Source organism: Gymnoscopelus microlampas (genome assembly GCF_963454915.1).
Source record: "Gymnoscopelus microlampas genome assembly, chromosome: 8".
Taxonomy (NCBI): Eukaryota; Metazoa; Chordata; class Actinopteri; order Myctophiformes; family Myctophidae; genus Gymnoscopelus; species Gymnoscopelus microlampas.
Window position 1 is genome coordinate 4,906,108 of NC_139945.1, and position 21,817 is coordinate 4,927,924.

At 37.7% G+C, this 21,817-nt stretch overlaps 2 protein-coding genes across 2 annotated transcripts in view; one reads left to right on the forward strand and one right to left on the reverse strand.

The window, feature by feature from the left end:
• triap1 (TP53 regulated inhibitor of apoptosis 1) overlaps positions 1-21,817 on the reverse strand; it is a 311,612-nt gene that overhangs the window by 105,476 nt on the left and 184,319 nt on the right. The gene's annotated exons all lie outside the window — the stretch shown is intronic.
• On the forward strand, positions 19,523-21,622 carry LOC311050091 (FACT complex subunit SSRP1-like; the record flags this gene model as incomplete). The annotated part of the gene is made up of 1 exon (XM_084064057.1): positions 19,523-21,622. The coding sequence occupies one exon, from the start codon at positions 19,523-19,525 to the stop codon at positions 21,620-21,622; it is 2,100 nt and encodes a 699-aa protein (XP_083920183.1).

Genomic DNA, 21,817 nt, shown 5'->3' on the forward strand with positions numbered 1-21,817 from the left:
CCAAACTGATTTGGGTCTCGCCCCACTGTGAATTTTCTGGTGTATTTTAAGATTGAAGATTTTAGAGAAGTGTTTTCCACACTGATCACATCCATGGGGGTTCTCTTCAACATGCAAGTGAAGTGACTTCCACACTGATTTGGGTCTCACTCCAGTGTGAATTTGCTGGTGTATTTCGAGGTTGGACATTTTAGAGAAGAGTTTTCCACACTGATCACATCCATAGGGTTTCTCTCCACTGTGCATTCTCTGGTGTATTTTCAGGTTGGACATTTTAGGGAAGTGTTTTCCACACTTGTCACAGCAGTGATGGTTTAGTTTAACCAAGCCTCTTTGTTCCTTTACTGCTGGTAGAACAGGGAAGTCAGGCAGAAAATGCAACACTGGATTGGAAACAAAGAGAAAGTGAACATTGTTTCAATATCATGTATCAATTAAGTATATCAATGATGTTGTACAAATGATAATACAAACAATTACATTACAAGCGAAACAATGGATGCAGAACCTGTGAGACAATAAAAGAGACTTGTTTTTTCAAAAATATAATGCAGGAAATAAGAGAGCAAGGCAAGTAAATTGCATTGAGACTTTTCAGCTTGAGAACTACTGTGGTAAAACATGGGGAAATACAATTTAACAAGGAAAGGGGACATGGTAAGTAACTTACTGAGGTCATGATGGTATTTGGGTTCCTCTTGTTCTGCAGAATGGTCCCTGGTGGTGTTGAGAAAGTTCATCTTCACCTGAATTCTGCAGTCCACAGTCAGATCTGATCAGAAATTATTGATATCCTGGAAGAGTTGTGTCTTCTTATACTTGAGAGCCTGAGGTGGAACCACTAACTGCTTGGAATGATTGGCCAACGAGGAGAACAATACAACCATCTCCACCAATCACAACATACATACTCCACTCCTCACTCCTCCTGGAGAGAGGAGTGACCGTCTGCTAGAGAAATAGCTTTCCAAAGTTCATATATGTGAATCTATCTATAGTCAATTATTCTGTATGTATGGGTATAAGTCCTAGGTATCAACAATTGAATTAAATGGGCCAATGTTTAATGTATGCTATGTTATCATTTTCTAGCACTTTAAATGAAACCTGTCTGGATATCAATAAACATCACAGTATCAAAAAGCATGTGGACATACAGTGCTCAAAATATATTGTTGTGCACTAGCTGGCTGTGCCACCAGACACCACCTTGTTGTGCTTTTATAAGTATCACTTTGAAAACTCATTATAAAATTAAGAAAATACTACAAAAGTATCAAGAATCAATCAGGAGGGTTTATTTGTCACTTAGGTACAAGATGTGATATATTGGTGGGACGTGTTCCACAAAGACTGTACAATGCAATTATTACAAAGTTATTGTTCTTTTTTTAAAGACAACTATTTATTTGATTAAGAAAATTGTCATGTAAAAGTTTTGACTACTTAAATGTATGTTTCAAGTCATATATCAGCAGGCCCAGCTGGAGGCAGAGATCAATCAACGGTGATCCTTTTTCCACAAAAAAGACCAATGAAGGCATAGTGAAGCTTTCCCTACAGGCATGCATTTTGTGGATAACATGTTGACGTGTTGGAGTAAAGCTATTCCTGTAGTTTGCCAAACAAATAGCTATTGTGCATGTCCTGCTGTGATTTACATGTGATTTACATGACTCTCTCATCTCCCTCTTGTTATTCAGGCAGAACTATTAACATAGAGCCATTGAGATAGATTGACGAACCAAGTTCCTATAGACACCTAATCAGCACACAATTGACCCAAAGTCTTTCAGAACCAGTTAGAATCAGCTGTGAAGAAGTACCAACTGTTCTTTATACTGTACTTATAGTATGTGATTGTTCATAACAGCATCTAAACGTATCTTGTAAAACTGTTATTTGCTCCTATTACAATGTTTGTTATTGTCTTGTATTGCATGTGATTGACTGAAATTACCAACCATGGTACTTTCATAAACTATAGCAAAAAAATACCATGACATTGAATGTTATTTTTTCATGTTTTATTAGAAAAAAATGAATGCAAGTAAAAAGAAAGAGAGTAATTTGTCCAAGACAAAAACTGAGCCCACTCCATTACATTATTATAAACACATCTACAACAAATAGTACACCATTTAAAACAATGACTGTAGTAAATATATGCACTCAGTGTGATCATTTGGTTTCATAAAAACAAATTATCATGTTTCATTGATTAACCGTATCAATGAAATTATTATGAAAACACACCCTTCATAAGTACTAATTGTTTAAAGCTCTAGCTTTGAACAGGTAATAAAAAAAACTCAAAACATCAAAACATCAATCAACAGTATAAATTATAAATGAAAAAGAGTGGAGAAAATATAACAATAGCCTCCACATCTGCTGTTTGTTGAACACCAACTGTGACATGTTACAGTTCATGTTCCGAGAGAGCATGTAATGCCTGTAATATATTTTCAAAAGTGATGGTATGCATGACAATATGTATATGAATGAATATAATGTATGTCTGCAACAACAATGAACATACAGTAGCCTATGTACTGATTATCAACAATGCATGCCTTAATTCATTTTAAGACTGAATGCAAGTGAAGTAACATCCAAACTGATTTGGGTCTCGCCCCACTGTGAATTTTCTGGTGTATTTCGAGGTTGGACATTTTAGAGAAGAGTTTTCCACACTGATCACATCCATAGGGTTTCTCTCCACTGTGCATTCTCTGGTGTATTTTCAGGTTGGACATTTTAGGGAAGTGTTTTCCACACTTGTCACAGCAGTGATGGTTTAGTTTAACCAAGCCTCTTTGTTCCTTTACTGCTGGTAGAACAGGGAAGTCAGGCAGAAAATGCAACACTGGATTGGAAACAAAGAGAAAGTGAACATTGTTTCAATATCATGTATCAATTAAGTATATCAATGATGTTGTACAAATGATAATACAAACAATTACATTACAAGCGAAACAATGGATGCAGAACCTGTGAGACAATAAAAGAGACTTGTTTTTTCAAAAATATAATGCAGGAAATAAGAGAGCAAGGCAAGTAAATTGCATTGAGACTTTTCAGCTTGAGAACTACTGTGGTAAAACATGGGGAAATACAATTTGAATGGTCCCTGGTGGTGTTGAGAAAGTTCATCTTCACCTGAATTCTGCAGTCCACAGTCAGATCTGATCAGAAATTATTGATATCCTGGAAGAGTTGTGTCTTCTTATACTTGAGAGCCTGAGGTGGAACCACTAACTGCTTGGAATGATTGGCCAACGAGGAGAACAATACAACCATCTCCACCAATCACAACATACATACTCCACTCCTCACTCCTCCTGGAGAGAGGAGTGACCGTCTGCTAGAGAAATAGCTTTCCAAAGTTCATATATGTGAATCTATCTATAGTCAATTATTCTGTATGTATGGGTATAAGTCCTAGGTATCAACAATTGAATTAAATGGGCCAATGTTTAATGTATGCTATGTTATCATTTTCTAGCACTTTAAATGAAACCTGTCTGGATATCAATAAACATCACAGTATCAAAAAGCATGTGGACATACAGTGCTCAAAATATATTGTTGTGCACTAGCTGGCTGTGCCACCAGACACCACCTTGTTGTGCTTTTATAAGTATCACTTTGAAAACTCATTATAAAATTAAGAAAATACTACAAAAGTATCAAGAATCAATCAGGAGGGTTTATTTGTCACTTAGGTACAAGATGTGATATATTGGTGGGACGTGTTCCACAAAGACTGTACAATGCAATTATTACAAAGTTATTGTTCTTTTTTTAAAGACAACTATTTATTTGATTAAGAAAATTGTCATGTAAAAGTTTTGACTACTTAAATGTATGTTTCAAGTCATATATCAGCAGGCCCAGCTGGAGGCAGAGATCAATCAACGGTGATCCTTTTTCCACAAAAAAGACCAATGAAGGCATAGTGAAGCTTTCCCTACAGGCATGCATTTTGTGGATAACATGTTGACGTGTTGGAGTAAAGCTATTCCTGTAGTTTGCCAAACAAATAGCTATTGTGCATGTCCTGCTGTGATTTACATGTGATTTACATGACTCTCTCATCTCCCTCTTGTTATTCAGGCAGAACTATTAACATAGAGCCATTGAGATAGATTGACGAACCAAGTTCCTATAGACACCTAATCAGCACACAATTGACCCAAAGTCTTTCAGAACCAGTTAGAATCAGCTGTGAAGAAGTACCAACTGTTCTTTATACTGTACTTATAGTATGTGATTGTTCATAACAGCATCTAAACGTATCTTGTAAAACTGTTATTTGCTCCTATTACAATGTTTGTTATTGTCTTGTATTGCATGTGATTGACTGAAATTACCAACCATGGTACTTTCATAAACTATAGCAAAAAAATACCATGACATTGAATGTTATTTTTTCATGTTTTATTAGAAAAAAATGAATGCAAGTAAAAAGAAAGAGAGTAATTTGTCCAAGACAAAAACTGAGCCCACTCCATTACATTATTATAAACACATCTACAACAAATAGTACACCATTTAAAACAATGACTGTAGTAAATATATGCACTCAGTGTGATCATTTGGTTTCATAAAAACAAATTATCATGTTTCATTGATTAACCGTATCAATGAAATTATTATGAAAACACACCCTTCATAAGTACTAATTGTTTAAAGCTCTAGCTTTGAACAGGTAATAAAAAAAACTCAAAACATCAAAACATCAATCAACAGTATAAATTATAAATGAAAAAGAGTGGAGAAAATATAACAATAGCCTCCACATCTGCTGTTTGTTGAACACCAACTGTGACATGTTACAGTTCATGTTCCGAGAGAGCATGTAATGCCTGTAATATATTTTCAAAAGTGATGGTATGCATGACAATATGTATATGAATGAATATAATGTATGTCTGCAACAACAATGAACATACAGTAGCCTATGTACTGATTATCAACAATGCATGCCTTAATTCATTTTAAGACTGAATGCAAGTGAAGTAACATCCAAACTGATTTGGGTCTCGCCCCACTGTGAATTTTCTGGTGTATTTTAAGATTGAAGATTTTAGAGAAGTTTTTTCCACACTGATCACATCCATAGGGGTTCTCTTCAACATGCAAGTGAAGTGACTTCCACACTGATTTGGGTCTCACTCCAGTGTGAATTTGCTGGTGTATTTCGAGGTTGGACATTTTAGAGAAGAGTTTTCCACACTGATCACATCCATAGGGTTTCTCTCCACTGTGCATTCTCTGGTGTATTTTCAGGTTGGACATTTTAGGGAAGTGTTTTCCACACTTGTCACAGCAGTGATGGTTTAGTTTAACCAAGCCTCTTTGTTCCTTTACTGCTGGTAGAACAGGGAAGTCAGGCAGAAAATGCAACACTGGATTGGAAACAAAGAGAAAGTGAACATTGTTTCAATATCATGTATCAATTAAGTATATCAATGATGTTGTACAAATGATAATACAAACAATTACATTACAAGCGAAACAATGGATGCAGAACCTGTGAGACAATAAAAGAGACTTGTTTTTTCAAAAATATAATGCAGGAAATAAGAGAGCAAGGCAAGTAAATTGCATTGAGACTTTTCAGCTTGAGAACTACTGTGGTAAAACATGGGGAAATACAATTTGAATGGTCCCTGGTGGTGTTGAGAAAGTTCATCTTCACCTGAATTCTGCAGTCCACAGTCAGATCTGATCAGAAATTATTGATATCCTGGAAGAGTTGTGTCTTCTTATACTTGAGAGCCTGAGGTGGAACCACTAACTGCTTGGAATGATTGGCCAACGAGGAGAACAATACAACCATCTCCACCAATCACAACATACATACTCCACTCCTCACTCCTCCTGGAGAGAGGAGTGACCGTCTGCTAGAGAAATAGCTTTCCAAAGTTCATATATGTGAATCTATCTATAGTCAATTATTCTGTATGTATGGGTATAAGTCCTAGGTATCAACAATTGAATTAAATGGGCCAATGTTTAATGTATGCTATGTTATCATTTTCTAGCACTTTAAATGAAACCTGTCTGGATATCAATAAACATCACAGTATCAAAAAGCATGTGGACATACAGTGCTCAAAATATATTGTTGTGCACTAGCTGGCTGTGCCACCAGACACCACCTTGTTGTGCTTTTATAAGTATCACTTTGAAAACTCATTATAAAATTAAGAAAATACTACAAAAGTATCAAGAATCAATCAGGAGGGTTTATTTGTCACTTAGGTACAAGATGTGATATATTGGTGGGACGTGTTCCACAAAGACTGTACAATGCAATTATTACAAATCATTTTCTAGCACTTTAAATGAAACCTGTCTGGATATCAATAAACATCACAGTATCAAAAAGCATGTGGACATACAGTGCTCAAAATATATTGTTGTGCACTAGCTGGCTGTGCCACCAGACACCACCTTGTTGTGCTTTTATAAGTATCACTTTGAAAACTCATTATAAAATTAAGAAAATACTACAAAAGTATCAAGAATCAATCAGGAGGGTTTATTTGTCACTTAGGTACAAGATGTGATATATTGGTGGGACGTGTTCCACAAAGACTGTACAATGCAATTATTACAAAGTTATTGTTCTTTTTTTAAAGACAACTATTTATTTGATTAAGAAAATTGTCATGTAAAAGTTTTGACTACTTAAATGTATGTTTCAAGTCATATATCAGCAGGCCCAGCTGGAGGCAGAGATCAATCAACGGTGATCCTTTTTCCACAAAAAAGACCAATGAAGGCATAGTGAAGCTTTCCCTACAGGCATGCATTTTGTGGATAACATGTTGACGTGTTGGAGTAAAGCTATTCCTGTAGTTTGCCAAACAAATAGCTATTGTGCATGTCCTGCTGTGATTTACATGTGATTTACATGACTCTCTCATCTCCCTCTTGTTATTCAGGCAGAACTATTAACATAGAGCCATTAAGATAGATTGACGAACCAAGTTCCTATAGACACCTAATCAGCACACAATTGACCCAAAGTCTTTCAGAACCAGTTAGAATCAGCTGTGAAGAAGTACCAACTGTTCTTTATACTGTACTTATAGTATGTGATTGTTCATAACAGCATCTAAACGTATCTTGTAAAACTGTTATTTGCTCCTATTACAATGTTTGTTATTGTCTTGTATTGCATGTGATTGACTGAAATTACCAACCATGGTACTTTCATAAACTATAGCAAAAAAATACCATGACATTGAATGTTATTTTTTCATGTTTTATTAGAAAAAAATGAATGCAAGTAAAAAGAAAGAGAGTAATTTGTCCAAGACAAAAACTGAGCCCACTCCATTACATTATTATAAACACATCTACAACAAATAGTACACCATTTAAAACAATGACTGTAGTAAATATATGCACTCAGTGTGATCATTTGGTTTCATAAAAACAAATTATCATGTTTCATTGATTAACCGTATCAATGAAATTATTATGAAAACACACCCTTCATAAGTACTAATTGTTTAAAGCTCTAGCTTTGAACAGGTAATAAAAAAAACTCAAAACATCAAAACATCAATCAACAGTATAAATTATAAATGAAAAAGAGTGGAGAAAATATAACAATAGCCTCCACATCTGCTGTTTGTTGAACACCAACTGTGACATGTTACAGTTCATGTTCCGAGAGAGCATGTAATGCCTGTAATATATTTTCAAAAGTGATGGTATGCATGACAATATGTATATGAATGAATATAATGTATGTCTGCAACAACAATGAACATACAGTAGCCTATGTACTGATTATCAACAATGCATGCCTTAATTCATTTTAAGACTGAATGCAAGTGAAGTAACATCCAAACTGATTTGGGTCTCGCCCCACTGTGAATTTTCTGGTGTATTTTAAGATTGAAGATTTTAGAGAAGTGTTTTCCACACTGATCACATCCATAGGGGTTCTCTTCAACATGCAAGTGAAGTGACTTCCACACTGATTTGGGTCTCACTCCAGTGTGAATTTGCTGGTGTATTTCGAGGTTGGACATTTTAGAGAAGAGTTTTCCACACTGATCACATCCATAGGGTTTCTCTCCACTGTGCATTCTCTGGTGTATTTTCAGGTTGGACATTTTAGGGAAGTGTTTTCCACACTTGTCACAGCAGTGATGGTTTAGTTTAACCAAGCCTCTTTGTTCCTTTACTGCTGGTAGAACAGGGAAGTCAGGCAGAAAATGCAACACTGGATTGGAAACAAAGAGAAAGTGAACATTGTTTCAATATCATGTATCAATTAAGTATATCAATGATGTTGTACAAATGATAATACAAACAATTACATTACAAGCGAAACAATGGATGCAGAACCTGTGAGACAATAAAAGAGACTTGTTTTTTCAAAAATATAATGCAGGAAATAAGAGAGCAAGGCAAGTAAATTGCATTGAGACTTTTCAGCTTGAGAACTACTGTGGTAAAACATGGGGAAATACAATTTAACAAGGAAAGGGGACATGGTAAGTAACTTACTGAGGTCATGATGGTATTTGGGTTACTCTTGTTCTGCAGAATGGTCCCTGGTGGTGTTGAGAAAGTTCATCTTCACCTGAATTCTGCAGTCCACAGTCAGATCTGATCAGAAATTATTGATATCCTGGAAGAGTTGTGTCTTCTTATACTTGAGAGCCTGAGGTGGAACCACTAACTGCTTGGAATGATTGGCCAACGAGGAGAACAATACAACCATCTCCACCAATCACAACATACATACTCCACTCCTCACTCCTCCTGGAGAGAGGAGTGACCGTCTGCTAGAGAAATAGCTTTCCAAAGTTCATATATGTGAATCTATCTATAGTCAATTATTCTGTATGTATGGGTATAAGTCCTAGGTATCAACAATTGAATTAAATGGGCCAATGTTTAATGTATGCTATGTTATCATTTTCTAGCACTTTAAATGAAACCTGTCTGGATATCAATAAACATCACAGTATCAAAAAGCATGTGGACATACAGTGCTCAAAATATATTGTTGTGCACTAGCTGGCTGTGCCACCAGACACCACCTTGTTGTGCTTTTATAAGTATCACTTTGAAAACTCATTATAAAATTAAGAAAATACTACAAAAGTATCAAGAATCAATCAGGAGGGTTTATTTGTCACTTAGGTACAAGATGTGATATATTGGTGGGACGTGTTCCACAAAGACTGTACAATGCAATTATTACAAAGTTATTGTTCTTTTTTTAAAGACAACTATTTATTTGATTAAGAAAATTGTCATGTAAAAGTTTTGACTACTTAAATGTATGTTTCTAGTCATATATCAGCAGGCCCAGCTGGAGGCAGAGATCAATCAACGGTGATCCTTTTTCCACAAAAAAGATCAATGAAGGCATAGTGAAGCTTTCCCTACAGGCATGCATTTTGTGGATAACATGTTGACGTGTTGGAGTAAAGCTATTCCTGTAGTTTGCCAAACAAATAGCTATTGTGCATGTCCTGCTGTGATTTACATGTGATTTACATGACTCTCTCATCTCCCTCTTGTTATTCAGGCAGAACTATTAACATAGAGCCATTAAGATAGATTGACGAACCAAGTTCCTATAGACACCTAATCAGCACACAATTGACCCAAAGTCTTTCAGAACCAGTTAGAATCAGCTGTGAAGAAGTACCAACTGTTCTTTATACTGTACTTATAGTATGTGATTGTTCATAACAGCATCTAAACGTATCTTGTAAAACTGTTATTTGCTCCTATTACAATGTTTGTTATTGTCTTGTATTGCATGTGATTGACTGAAATTACCAACCATGGTACTTTCATAAACTATAGCAAAAAAATACCATGACATTGAATGTTATTTTTTCATGTTTTATTAGAAAAAAATGAATGCAAGTAAAAAGAAAGAGAGTAATTTGTCCAAGACAAAAACTGAGCCCACTCCATTACATTATTATAAACACATCTACAACAAATAGTACACCATTTAAAACAATGACTGTAGTAAATATATGCACTCAGTGTGATCATTTGGTTTCATAAAAACAAATTATCATGTTTCATTGATTAACCGTATCAATGAAATTATTATGAAAACACACCCTTCATAAGTACTAATTGTTCAAAGCTCTAGCTTTGAACAGGTAATAAAAAAACTCAAAACATCAATCAACAGTATAAATTATAAATGAAAAAGAGTGGAGAAAATATAACAATAGCCTCCACATCTGCTGTTTGTTGAACACCAACTGTGACATGTTACAGTTCATGTTCCGAGAGAGCATGTAATGCCTGTAATATATTTTCAAAAGTGATGGTATGCATGACAATATGTATATGAATGAATATAATGTATGTCTGCAACAACAATGAACATACAGTAGCCTATGTACTGATTATCAACAATGCATGCCTTAATTCATTTTAAGACTGAATGCAAGTGAAGTAACATCCAAACTGATTTGGGTCTCGCCCCACTGTGAATTTTCTGGTGTATTTTAAGATTGAAGATTTTAGAGAAGTGTTTTCCACACTGATCACATCCATGGGGTTTCTCTCCAATATGCAAGTGAAGTGACTTCCACACTGATTTGGGTCTCACTCCAGTGTGAATTTGCTGGTGTATTTCGAGGTTGGACATTTTAGAGAAGAGTTTTCCACACTGATCACATCCATAGGGTTTCTCTCCACTGTGCATTCTCTGGTGTATTTTCAGGTTGGACATTTTAGGGAAGTGTTTTCCACACTTGTCACAGCAGTGATGGTTTAGTTTAACCAAGCCTCTGTGTTCCTTTACTGCTGGTAGAACAGGGAAGTCAGGCAGAATATGCAACACTGGATTGGAAACAAAGAGAAAGTGAACATTGTTTCAATATCATGTATCAATTAAGTATATCAATGATGTTGTACAAATGATAATACAAACAATTACATTACAAGCGAAACAATGGATACAGAACCTGTGAGACAATAAAAGAGACTTGTTTTTTCAAAAATATAATGCAGGAAATAAGAGATCAAGGTAAGTAAATTGCATTGAGACTTTTCAGCTTGAGAACTACTGTGGTAAAACATGGGGAAATACAATTTAACAAGGAAAGGGGACATGGTAAGTAACTTACTGAGGTCATGATGGTATTTGGGTTCCTCTTGTTCTGCAGAATGGTCCCTGGTGGTGTTGAGAAAGTTCATCTTCACCTGAATTCTGCAGTCCACAGTCAGATCTGATCAGAAATTATTGATATCCTGGAAGAGTTGTGTCTTCTTATACTTGAGAGCCTGAGGTGGAACCACTAACTGCTTGGAATGATTGGCCAACGAGGAGAACAATACAACCATCTCCACCAATCACAACATACATACTCCACTCCTCACTCCTCCTGGAGAGAGGAGTGACCGTCTGCTAGAGAAATAGCTTTCCAAAGTTCATATATGTGAATCTATCTATAGTCAATTATTCTGTATGTATGGGTATAAGTCCTAGGTATCAACAATTGAATTAAATGGGCCAATGTTTAATGTATGCTATGTTATCATTTTCTAGCACTTTAAATGAAACCTGTCTGGATATCAATAAACATCACAGTATCAAAAAGCATGTGGACATACAGTGCTCAAAATATATTGTTGTGCACTAGCTGGCTGTGCCACCAGACACCACCTTGTTGTGCTTTTATAAGTATCACTTTGAAAACTCATTATAAAATTAAGAAAATACTACAAAAGTATCAAGAATCAATCAGGAGGGTTTATTTGTCAGGTACAAGATGTGATATATTGGTGGGAAGTGTTCCACAAAGACTGTACAATGCAATTATTACAAAGTTATTGTTCTTTTTTTAAAGACAACTATTTATTTGATTAAGAAAATTGTCATGTAAAAGTTTTGACTACTTAAATGTATGTTTCAAGTCATATATCAGCAGGCCCAGCTGGAGGCAGAGATCAATCAACGGTGATCCTTTTTCCACAAAAAAGATCAATGAAGGCATAGTGAAGCTTTCCCTACAGGCATGCATTTTGTGGATAACATGTTGACGTGTTGGAGTAAAGCTATTCCTGTAGTTTGCCAAACAAATAGCTATTGTGCATGTCCTGCTGTGATTTACATGTGATTTACATGACTCTGTCATCTCCCTCTTGTTATTCAGGCAGAACTATTAACATAGAGCCATTAAGATAGATTGACGAACCAAGTTCCTATAGACACCTAATCAGCACACAATTGACCCAAAGTCTTTCAGAACCAGTTAGAATCAGCTGTGAAGAAGTACCAACTGTTCTTTATACTGTACTTATAGTATGTGATTGTTCATAACAGCATCTAAACGTATCTTGTAAAACTGTTATTTGCTCCTATTACATTGTTTGTTATTGTCTTGTATTGCATGTGATTGACTGAAATTACCAACCATGGTACTTTCATAAACTATAGCAAAAAAATACCATGACATTGAATGTTATTTTTTCATGTTTTATTAGAAAAAAATGAATGCAAGTAAAAAGAAAGAGAGTAATTTGTCCAAGACAAAAACTGAACCCACTCCTTTACATTATTATAAACACATCTACAAAAAATAGTACACCATTTAAAACAATGGCTGTAGTAATTTATTTTTTTATGAAATCAAATGATCACACTGAATGCATATCACTCATTGTGATCATTTGGTTTCATAAAAAACAAATTATCATGTTTAACTGTGTCATTGATTAACCGTATCAATGAAATTGTTATTAAAAACACACCCTTCATAAGTACTAATTGTTCATAGCTCTAGCTTTGAACAGGTAATAAAAAACATAAAACATTCATCAACAGTATAAATTATGAATGAAAAAGAGAGTGGAGAAAATAGAACAATAGCCTCCACATCTGCTGTTCGTTGAACACCAGCTGTGACATGTTACAGTTCATGTTCCGAGAGAGCATGTAATGTCTATATGATGTGATGGTATGCATGACAATATGTATATGAATGAATATACTGTATGTGTGCAACAACAATGAACATACAGTATGTAGTGATTATCAACAATGCATGCCTTAATTCATTTTAAGACTGGGAATGCAAGTGAAGTGACATCCAAACTGATTTGGGTCTCGCCCCACTGTGAATTTTCTGGTGTATTTTAAGGTTGAAGATTTTAGAGAAGTGTTTTCCACACTGATCACATCCATAGGGGTTCTCTTCAACATGCAAGTGAAGTGACTTCCACACTGATTTGGGTCTCAATCCAGTGTGAATTTGCTGGTGTATTTCGAGGTTGGACATTTTAGAGAAGAGTTTTCCACACTGATCACATCCATAGGGTTTCTCTCCACTGTGCATTCTCTGGTGTATTTTCAGGTTGGACATTTTAGGGAAGTGTTTTCCACACTTGTCACAGCAGTGATGGTTTAGTTTAACCAAGCCTCTTTGTTCCTTTACTGCTGGTAGAACAGGGAAGTCAGGCAGAAGATGCAACACTGGATTGGAAACAAAGAGAAAGTGAACATTGTTTCAATATCATGTATCAATTAAGTATATCAATGATGTTGTACAAATGATAATACAAACAATTACATTACAAGCGAAACAATGGATGCAGAACCTGTGAGACAATAAAAGAGACTTGTTTTTTTCAAAGAATATAATGCAGGAAATAAGAGAGCAAGGCAAGTAAATTGCATTGAGACTTTTCAGCTTGAAAACTACTGTGGTAAAACATGTGGAAATACAATTTAACAAGGAAAAGGGACAGGGTAAGTAACTTACTGAGGTCATGATGGTATTTGGGTTCCTCTTGTTCTGCAGAATGGTCCCTGGTGGTGTTGAGAAAGTTCATCTTCACCTGAATTCTGGAGTCCACAGTCAGATCTGATTAGAAATTATTGATATCCTGGAAGAGTTGTGTCTTCTTATACTTGAGAGCCTGAGGTGGAACCACTAACTGCTTGGAATGATTGGCCAACGAGGAGAACAATACAACCATCTCCACCAATCACAACATACATACTCCACTCCTCACTCCTCCTGGAGAGAGGAGTGACCGTCTGCTAGAGAAATAGCTTTCCAAAGTTCATATATGTGAATCTATCTATAGTCAATGATTCTGTATGTATGGGTATAAGTCCTAGGTATCAACAATTGAATTAAATGGGCCAATGTTTAATGTATGCTATGTTATACATTTCTAGCACTTTAAATGAAACCTGTCTGTATATCAATAAACATCACAGTATCAAAAAGCATGTGGACATACAGTGCTCAAAATATATTGTTGTGCACTAGCTGGCTGTGCCACCAGACACCACCTTGTTGTGCTTTTATAAGTATCACTTTGAAAACTCATTGTAAAATTAAGAAAATACTACAAAAGTATCAAGAATCAATCAGGAGGGTTTATTAATCATTTAGGTACAAGAAGTGATATGTTGGTGGGACATGTTCCACAAAGACTGTACAATGCAATTATTACAAAGTTATTGTTCTTTTTTTAAAGACAACTATTTATTTGATTCAGAAAATTGTCATTTAGAAGTTTGACTACCTAAATGTATGTTTCAAGTCATATATCAGCAGCCCCAGCTGGAGGCAGAGATCAATCAACGGTGATCCTTTTGCCACAAAAAAATCGATGAAGGCATAGTGAAGCTTTCCCTACAGGCATGCATTTTGTGGATAACATGTTGACGTGTTGGAGTAAAGCTATTCATGTAGTTTGCCAAACAACTATCTATTGTGCATGTCCTGCTGTGATTTACATGTGATTTACATGACTCTCTCATCTCCCTCTTGTCATTCAGGCAGAACTATTAACATAGAGCCATTAAGATAGATTGACGAACCAAGTTCCCATAGACACCTAATCAGCACACAATTGACCTAAATTCTTTCAATTCAATTATTCTGTATGTATGGGTATAAGTCCTTAGTATCAACAATTTAATTAAATGGGCCAATGTTTAATGTATGCTATGTTATCATTTTCTAGCACTTTAACTGAAACCTGTCTGGATATCAATAAACATCACAGTATCAAATAGCATGTGGACATACAGTGCTCAAAATATATTGTTGTGCACTAGCTGGCTGTGCCACCAGACACCACCTTGTTGTGCTTTTATAAGTATCACTTTGAAAACTCATTATAAAATTAAGAAAATGCTACAAGTATCAAGAATCAATCAGGAGGGTTTATTTGTCACTTAGGTACAATAAGTGATATGTTGGTGGGACATGTTCCACAAAGACTGTACAATGCAATTGTTACAAAGTTATTGTTCTTTTTTTAAAGACAACTATTTATTTGATTCAGAAAATTGTCATTTAGAAGTTTGACTACCTAAATGTATGTTTCAAGTCATATATCAGCAGGCCCAGCTGGAGGCAGAGATCAATCAACGGTGATCCTTTTGCCACACAAAAAAATCGATGAAGGCAAAGTGAAGCTTTCCCTACAGGCATGCATTTTGTGGATAACATGTTGACGTGTTGGAGTAAAGCTATTCCTGTAGTTTGCCAAACAACTATCTATTGTGCATGTCCTGCTGTGATTTACATGTGATTTACATGACTCTCTCATCTCCCTCTTGTTATTCAGGCAGAACTATTAACATAGAGCCATTAAGATAGATTGACGAACCAAGTTCCTATAGACACCTAATCAGCACACAATTGACCCACATTCTTTCAGAACTAGTTAGAATCAGCTGTGAAGAAGTGCCAACTGTTCTTTATACTGTACTTATAGTATGTGATTGTTCATAACAGCATCTAAATGTATCTTGTAAAACTGTTATTTGCTCCTATTACAATGTTTGTTATTGTCTTGTATTGCATGTGATTGAAGGAAATTACCAACCATGGTACTTTCATGAACTATAGCAAAAAAAAATACTATAACATTGAATGTTATTTTTTCATGTTTTATTAGAAAAAATGAATGCAAGTAAAAAGAAAGAGAGTCATTTGTCCAAGACAAGAATTGAACCCACTCCATTACATTATTAGAAACACATCTACAAAAAAATAGTACACCATTTAAAACAATGGCTGTAGTAAATATATGCACTCAGTGTGATCATTTGGTTTCATAAAAAACAAATTATCATGTTTCATTGATTAACCGTATCAATGAAATTATTATTAAAAACACACCCTTCATAAGTACTAATTGTTCAAAGCTCTAGCTTTGAACAGGTAATAAAAAACATAAAAACATCCATCAACAGTATCAATTATAAATGAAAAAGAGAGTGGATAAAATAGAACAATAGCCTCCACATATGCTGTTCGTTGAACACCAGCTGTGGCATGTTACAGTTCATGTTCCGAGAGAGCATGTAATGTCTATATTTTCAGAGTGATGGTATGCATGACAATATGTATATGAATATACTGTATGTCTGCAACAACAATGAAGATACAGTATGTACTGATTATCAACAATGCATGCCGTAATTCATTTTAAGACTGGGAATGCAAGTGAAGTGACATCCAAACTGATTTGGGTCTCGCCCCACTGTGAATTTTCTGGTGTATTTTAAGGTTGAAGATTTTAGAGAAGTGTTTTCCACACTGATCACATCCATGGGGGTTCTCTTCAACATGCAAGTGAAGTGACTTCCACACTGATTTGGGTCTCACTCCAGTGTGAATTTGCTGGTGTATTTCGAGGTTGGACATTTTAGAGAAGAGTTTTCCACACTGATCACATCCATAGGGTTTCTCTCCACTGTGCATTCTCTGGTGTATTTTCAGGTTGGACATTTTAGGGAAGTGTTTTCCACACTTGTCACAGCAGTGATGGTTTAGTTTAACCAAGCCTCTTTGTTCCTTAACTGCTGGTAGGTAACAGGGAAGTCAGGCAGAAAATGCAACACTGGATTGGAAACAAAGAGAAAGTGAACATTGTTGCAATATCATGTATCAATTAAGTATATATCAATGATGTTGTACAAATGATAATACAAACAATTACATTACAAGCGAAACAATGGATGCAGAACCTGTGATACAATAAAAGAGACTTGATTTCAAAAATATAATGCAGGAAATAAGAGAGCAAGGCAAGTAAATTGCATTGAGACTTTTCAGCTTGAGAACTACTGTGGTAAAACATGGGGAAATACAATTTAACAAGGAAAGGGGACATGGTAAGTAACTTACTGAGGTCATGATGGTATTTGGGTTCCTCTTGTTCTGCAGAATGGTCCCTGGTGGTGTTGAGAAAGTTCATCTTCACCTGAATTCTGCAGTCCACAGTCAGATCTGATCAGAAATTTTTGATATCCTGGAAGAGTTGTGTCTTCTTATACTTGAGAGCCTGAGGTGGAACCACTAACTGCTTGGAATGATTGGCCAACGAGGAGAACAATACAACCATCTCCACCAATCACAACATACATACTCCACTCCTCACTCCTCCTGGAGAGAGGAGTGATCGTCTGCTACAGAAATAGCTTTCCAAAGTTCATATATGTGAATCTATCTATAGTCAATTATTCTGTATGTATGGGTATAAGTCCTTAGTATAAACAATTTAATTAAATGAGCCAATGTTTAATGTATGCTATTTTATTATTTTCTGGCACTTTAAATGAAACCTGTCTGGATATCAATAAACATCACAGTATCAAATAGCATGTGGACATACAGTGCTCAAAATATATTGTTGTGCACTAGCTGGCTGTGCCACCAGACACCACCTTGTTGTGCTTTTATAAGTATCACTTTGAAAACTCATTATAAAATTAAGAAAATACTACAAGTATCAAGAATCAATCAGGAGGGTTTATTTGTCACTTAGGTACAAGAAGTGATATGTTGGTGGGACATGTTCCACAAAGACTGTACAATGCAATTATAACAAAGTTATTGTTCTTTTTTTTTAGACAACTATTTATTTGATTCAGAAAATTGTCATGTAAAAGTTTTGACTACCTAAATGTATGTTAGAACAATAGCCTCCACATCTGCTGTTCGTTGAACACCAGCTGTGACATGTTACAGTTCATGTTCCGAGAGAGCATGTAATGTCTATATGATGTGATGGTATGCATGACAATATGTATATGAATGAATATACTGTATGTCTGCAACAACAATGAACATACAGTATGTACTGATTATCAACAATGCATGCCTTAATTCATTTTAAGACTGGGAATGCAAGTGAAGTGACATCCAAACTGATTTGGGTCTCGCCCCACTGTGAATTTTCTGGTGTATTTTAAGGTTGAAGATTTTAGAGAAGTGTTTTCCACACTGATCAGTGATCCAGTTTGATCAAAAAACGCCAATTCAAATGGACTATAGGCGTTTTTTCATAAAGGCGTCCTTTGGTGTGAACGCGGCATAAGATCATAAATCCGCACTCTTAACCTGACCCAAAGAGGTCCACCTCCACTGTATTTAAGCCTGTCTCACATACATTTGATATAATTGCACATCCTTCTCTTTTATGACATACTGTAATAAAACACTGGCTCAGGGGAGGACCGGCCAGAAGGCCGGCTGGTGGACCTCTGACGTCAAGCGCATGTCACCATGACTCAGCCATAACCATGAGTTCCCAATGCAGCTACGCCCAAATACGGAGTGTGTTGCCTAACCTCAATGTGTCGTCATGGCATCAGGTGCAAACAGATTATTCAGCTCCATACATGGGCACGAAAGGGGTGCATGCCCATATATGGCTAATACTGATGACATCAGCGATCTCCATATATGGACATAAAAGGGACAAGGACTGACAGATACAGAGATCCGGTTGTCCAGAGCCGCCATAACCATATGAGTTCCCAATGCAGCTACGCCAAAATACGGAGTGGGTTGCCTAACCTCAATGTGTCGTCATGGCATCAGGCGCAAACAGATTAGTCAGCTCCATACATGGGCACAAAAGGGGTGCATGCCCATATATGGCCATATACTGATGACATATCCGACCTCTATGCCCATGTGGTCATATGCATATATGGGACTCGACACGTGCACAGACAATATACTGGTTGGATCGGGTGTGAGGGCCACTCTTTGGTCCTGTTGATGTCGAAAACCAGATTATTCTCCTGGCACCATTCTGTCAGGTTCTCCAACCCTCTCCTGTAGGCTGTCTCTTCATATCAGATCACTGTTGTGTCATCGGCAAACTTAACGAAATTAACCAAAAACACAGGTTGGACAATTCCCAATATGTTGCCTGAGCAGTTCAAAATGCAACGTTTATCTGCGTATGGTATCATGACACTGAAGCAGCCGCTATCTGTTTTTACTTTATATGGTTAACCTGTGATCATGGTTTACCATTATAAGATATAAGGTGGATGACTTTAAAGCGTAATCGGTGAGGCTCCAGTGACATATGAGTAATACGTCACAGAGGTCTAGACCATAAAAAGCAGAGATTCTTCCAAAGACTTGTTAACTCTTGATATTGCTTGTGTGAAATAAGTCAAGTCTCGTAATCAAAGGGACAGTGAGAGCATCAGTCATCAACTGTGAATGAGATGGGAGACACATTGGAGTTTAATGAGATTCATCAGGAAGTCAAAGGCTTCTGGAATGATGGGCGCCTGCGTTTCAGCAAGCAGAACGTGGCATACAAGAGCAGCAAGACGGGCAAGCTGGACAACATCCCAGCTGGGGAGCTCAGCGTGGCACAGTGGAGACATGTGTCTTTGGGACATGGCATCAAACTATCAACCAGCACTGGACATGTCTACAAATACGATGGCTTCAGGGACACAGACTTTGGGAAGATCTCGGACTTCTTCAAAGCTAACTACAAGGTGGAGCTGACGGAGAATGACATGTGTGTCAAGGGCTGGAACTGGGGCACTGCCAATCTTTCAGGGCCGCTGTTGTCATTCGACATCGACGGAAACAACACTGCGTTTGAGGTCCCACTTTCCAGCGTGTCCCAGTGCACTACGGGCAAGAACGAGGTCACTCTGGAGTTCCACCAGAATGACGACGCTGAGGTTTCTCTCATGGAGGTCCGGTTCTATGTCCCCCCCAGCCAGGTGGACGAGGGACAGGGTCCCGTGGAGGCGTTTGCCAAGAATGTGCTGTCCAAGGCTGATGTCATCCAGGCCACAGGAGATGCTGTGTGTATCTTCAAAGAGCTTCAGTGTCTCACACCCAGAGGAAGGTATGACATCCTTATCTATCCAACATTCCTTCACCTCCACGGTAAGACGTTTGACTTCAAGATTCCCTACACCACCATGCTGCGTCTCTTCCTGCTTCCGCACAAGGACCAGAGGCAGATGTTCTTTGTGATCAGTCTGGATCCTCCCATCAAGCAGGGCCAGACTCGCTACCAGTTCCTCATCCTGCTCTTTTCCAAGGAGGAAGACGACAGACTCACCCTCATCATGAGCGAGGAGGATGTGGAGCGTCGTTTTGAGGGCAAGCTCAGTAAGAACATGTCAGGCCCTCTGTACGAGCTAGTCAGCAGGGTGATGAAGGCTCTGGTCAACCGCAAGATCACTCTGCCTGGAAACTTCCAGGGCCACTCAGGTGCCCAGTGCATCACCTGCTCCTACAAGGCCTCCTCTGGCCTCCTGTATCCCCTAGAGAGAGGTTTCATCTACATGTATAAGCCTCCGGTGCACCTGCGCTTTGACGAGATCTCCTTTGTCAACTTCGCCCGAGGCACCACCACCACGCGCTCCTTTGACTTTGAGGTGGAGACTAAGCAGGGGAATGAGTACACCTTCAGCAGCATTGAGAGAGAAGAATACGTGAAGCTGTTGGACTTTGTCAATGCCAAGAAACTCAACATCAAAAACAGAGGCTTCAAAGAGGGCATGAAGGGTAACAATGACAATGAGTACAGTGACTCTGACAATGACCAGCACGATGCCTACCTGGAGAGGATGAAGGACGAGGGCAAGATCAAGGAAGAGGGAAACGACGAAACAGAGGATGAGAGCGATGAGTCTTACCACCCTGAAGAGGTGGATGATGACACTGAATTAGAATATGACAGCAGCGCCTCAGTGAGGGGCAGTGACAGCAGCGAAGGTGACGACAGTGAAGATGACAGCAAAGCCTCAGTGAGGAGTGACGGCAGCGAAGGAGACAGAAATAATATGAAACAGGTCAAGAAACCCAAAGTCTTGCAGGAGAAGAAAGGGAGGAAGCCACGCAAAGAGAAAAAGCAGAAGGACACTGGCAGGCGCAAGAGGCCGATGAGCGCCTACATGCTGTTTCTCAACTCCAATCGTGATCGCATCAATTCAGAGACCCCAGGCTTACTTGTCACTGAGATCGCCAGGAAGGCTGGAGAAATGTGGAGACAGTTGGGCACGGAACAGAAGAAGGAGTGGGAAGAGAAGGCTCGGGAGGCTAAGGCGCAGTATGACAAAGCCCAGAATGAGTACAAGGACAGTGGTGGAGTCGCCATGCCTTCTAAGATGGAGAACAAGAAGGCAGGCAAGAATAAGAGGAAGTCAGTAGGAGGAGAGAAAGAGAAGGCTCGAGGAGGAGGTAATGAGAGCTACAAGAGCCAAGAGTTTATTGAGACCAGCGAAGAGAGCTTGTCAGACACTGACCGCAATGAATCTGATGAAGAGGAATCACCTAATTTACCCATGATCTAAATTGGCATGTGAGGGTGTCCATAGCCAGTGGCAATTTAGCCTTAGTGAGCCATCTGATAGGTCCCTGATCGACCGACCAGCAGGCTCCTACCGCCTTGTTCCGCCTTGATTCCACCTACTTCTGGTTGTTTATGATTGGCAGATACAGGAAGTAATGAGTTTGAAAAACAACAGTTCCAGTTTTTGTGCTATGTA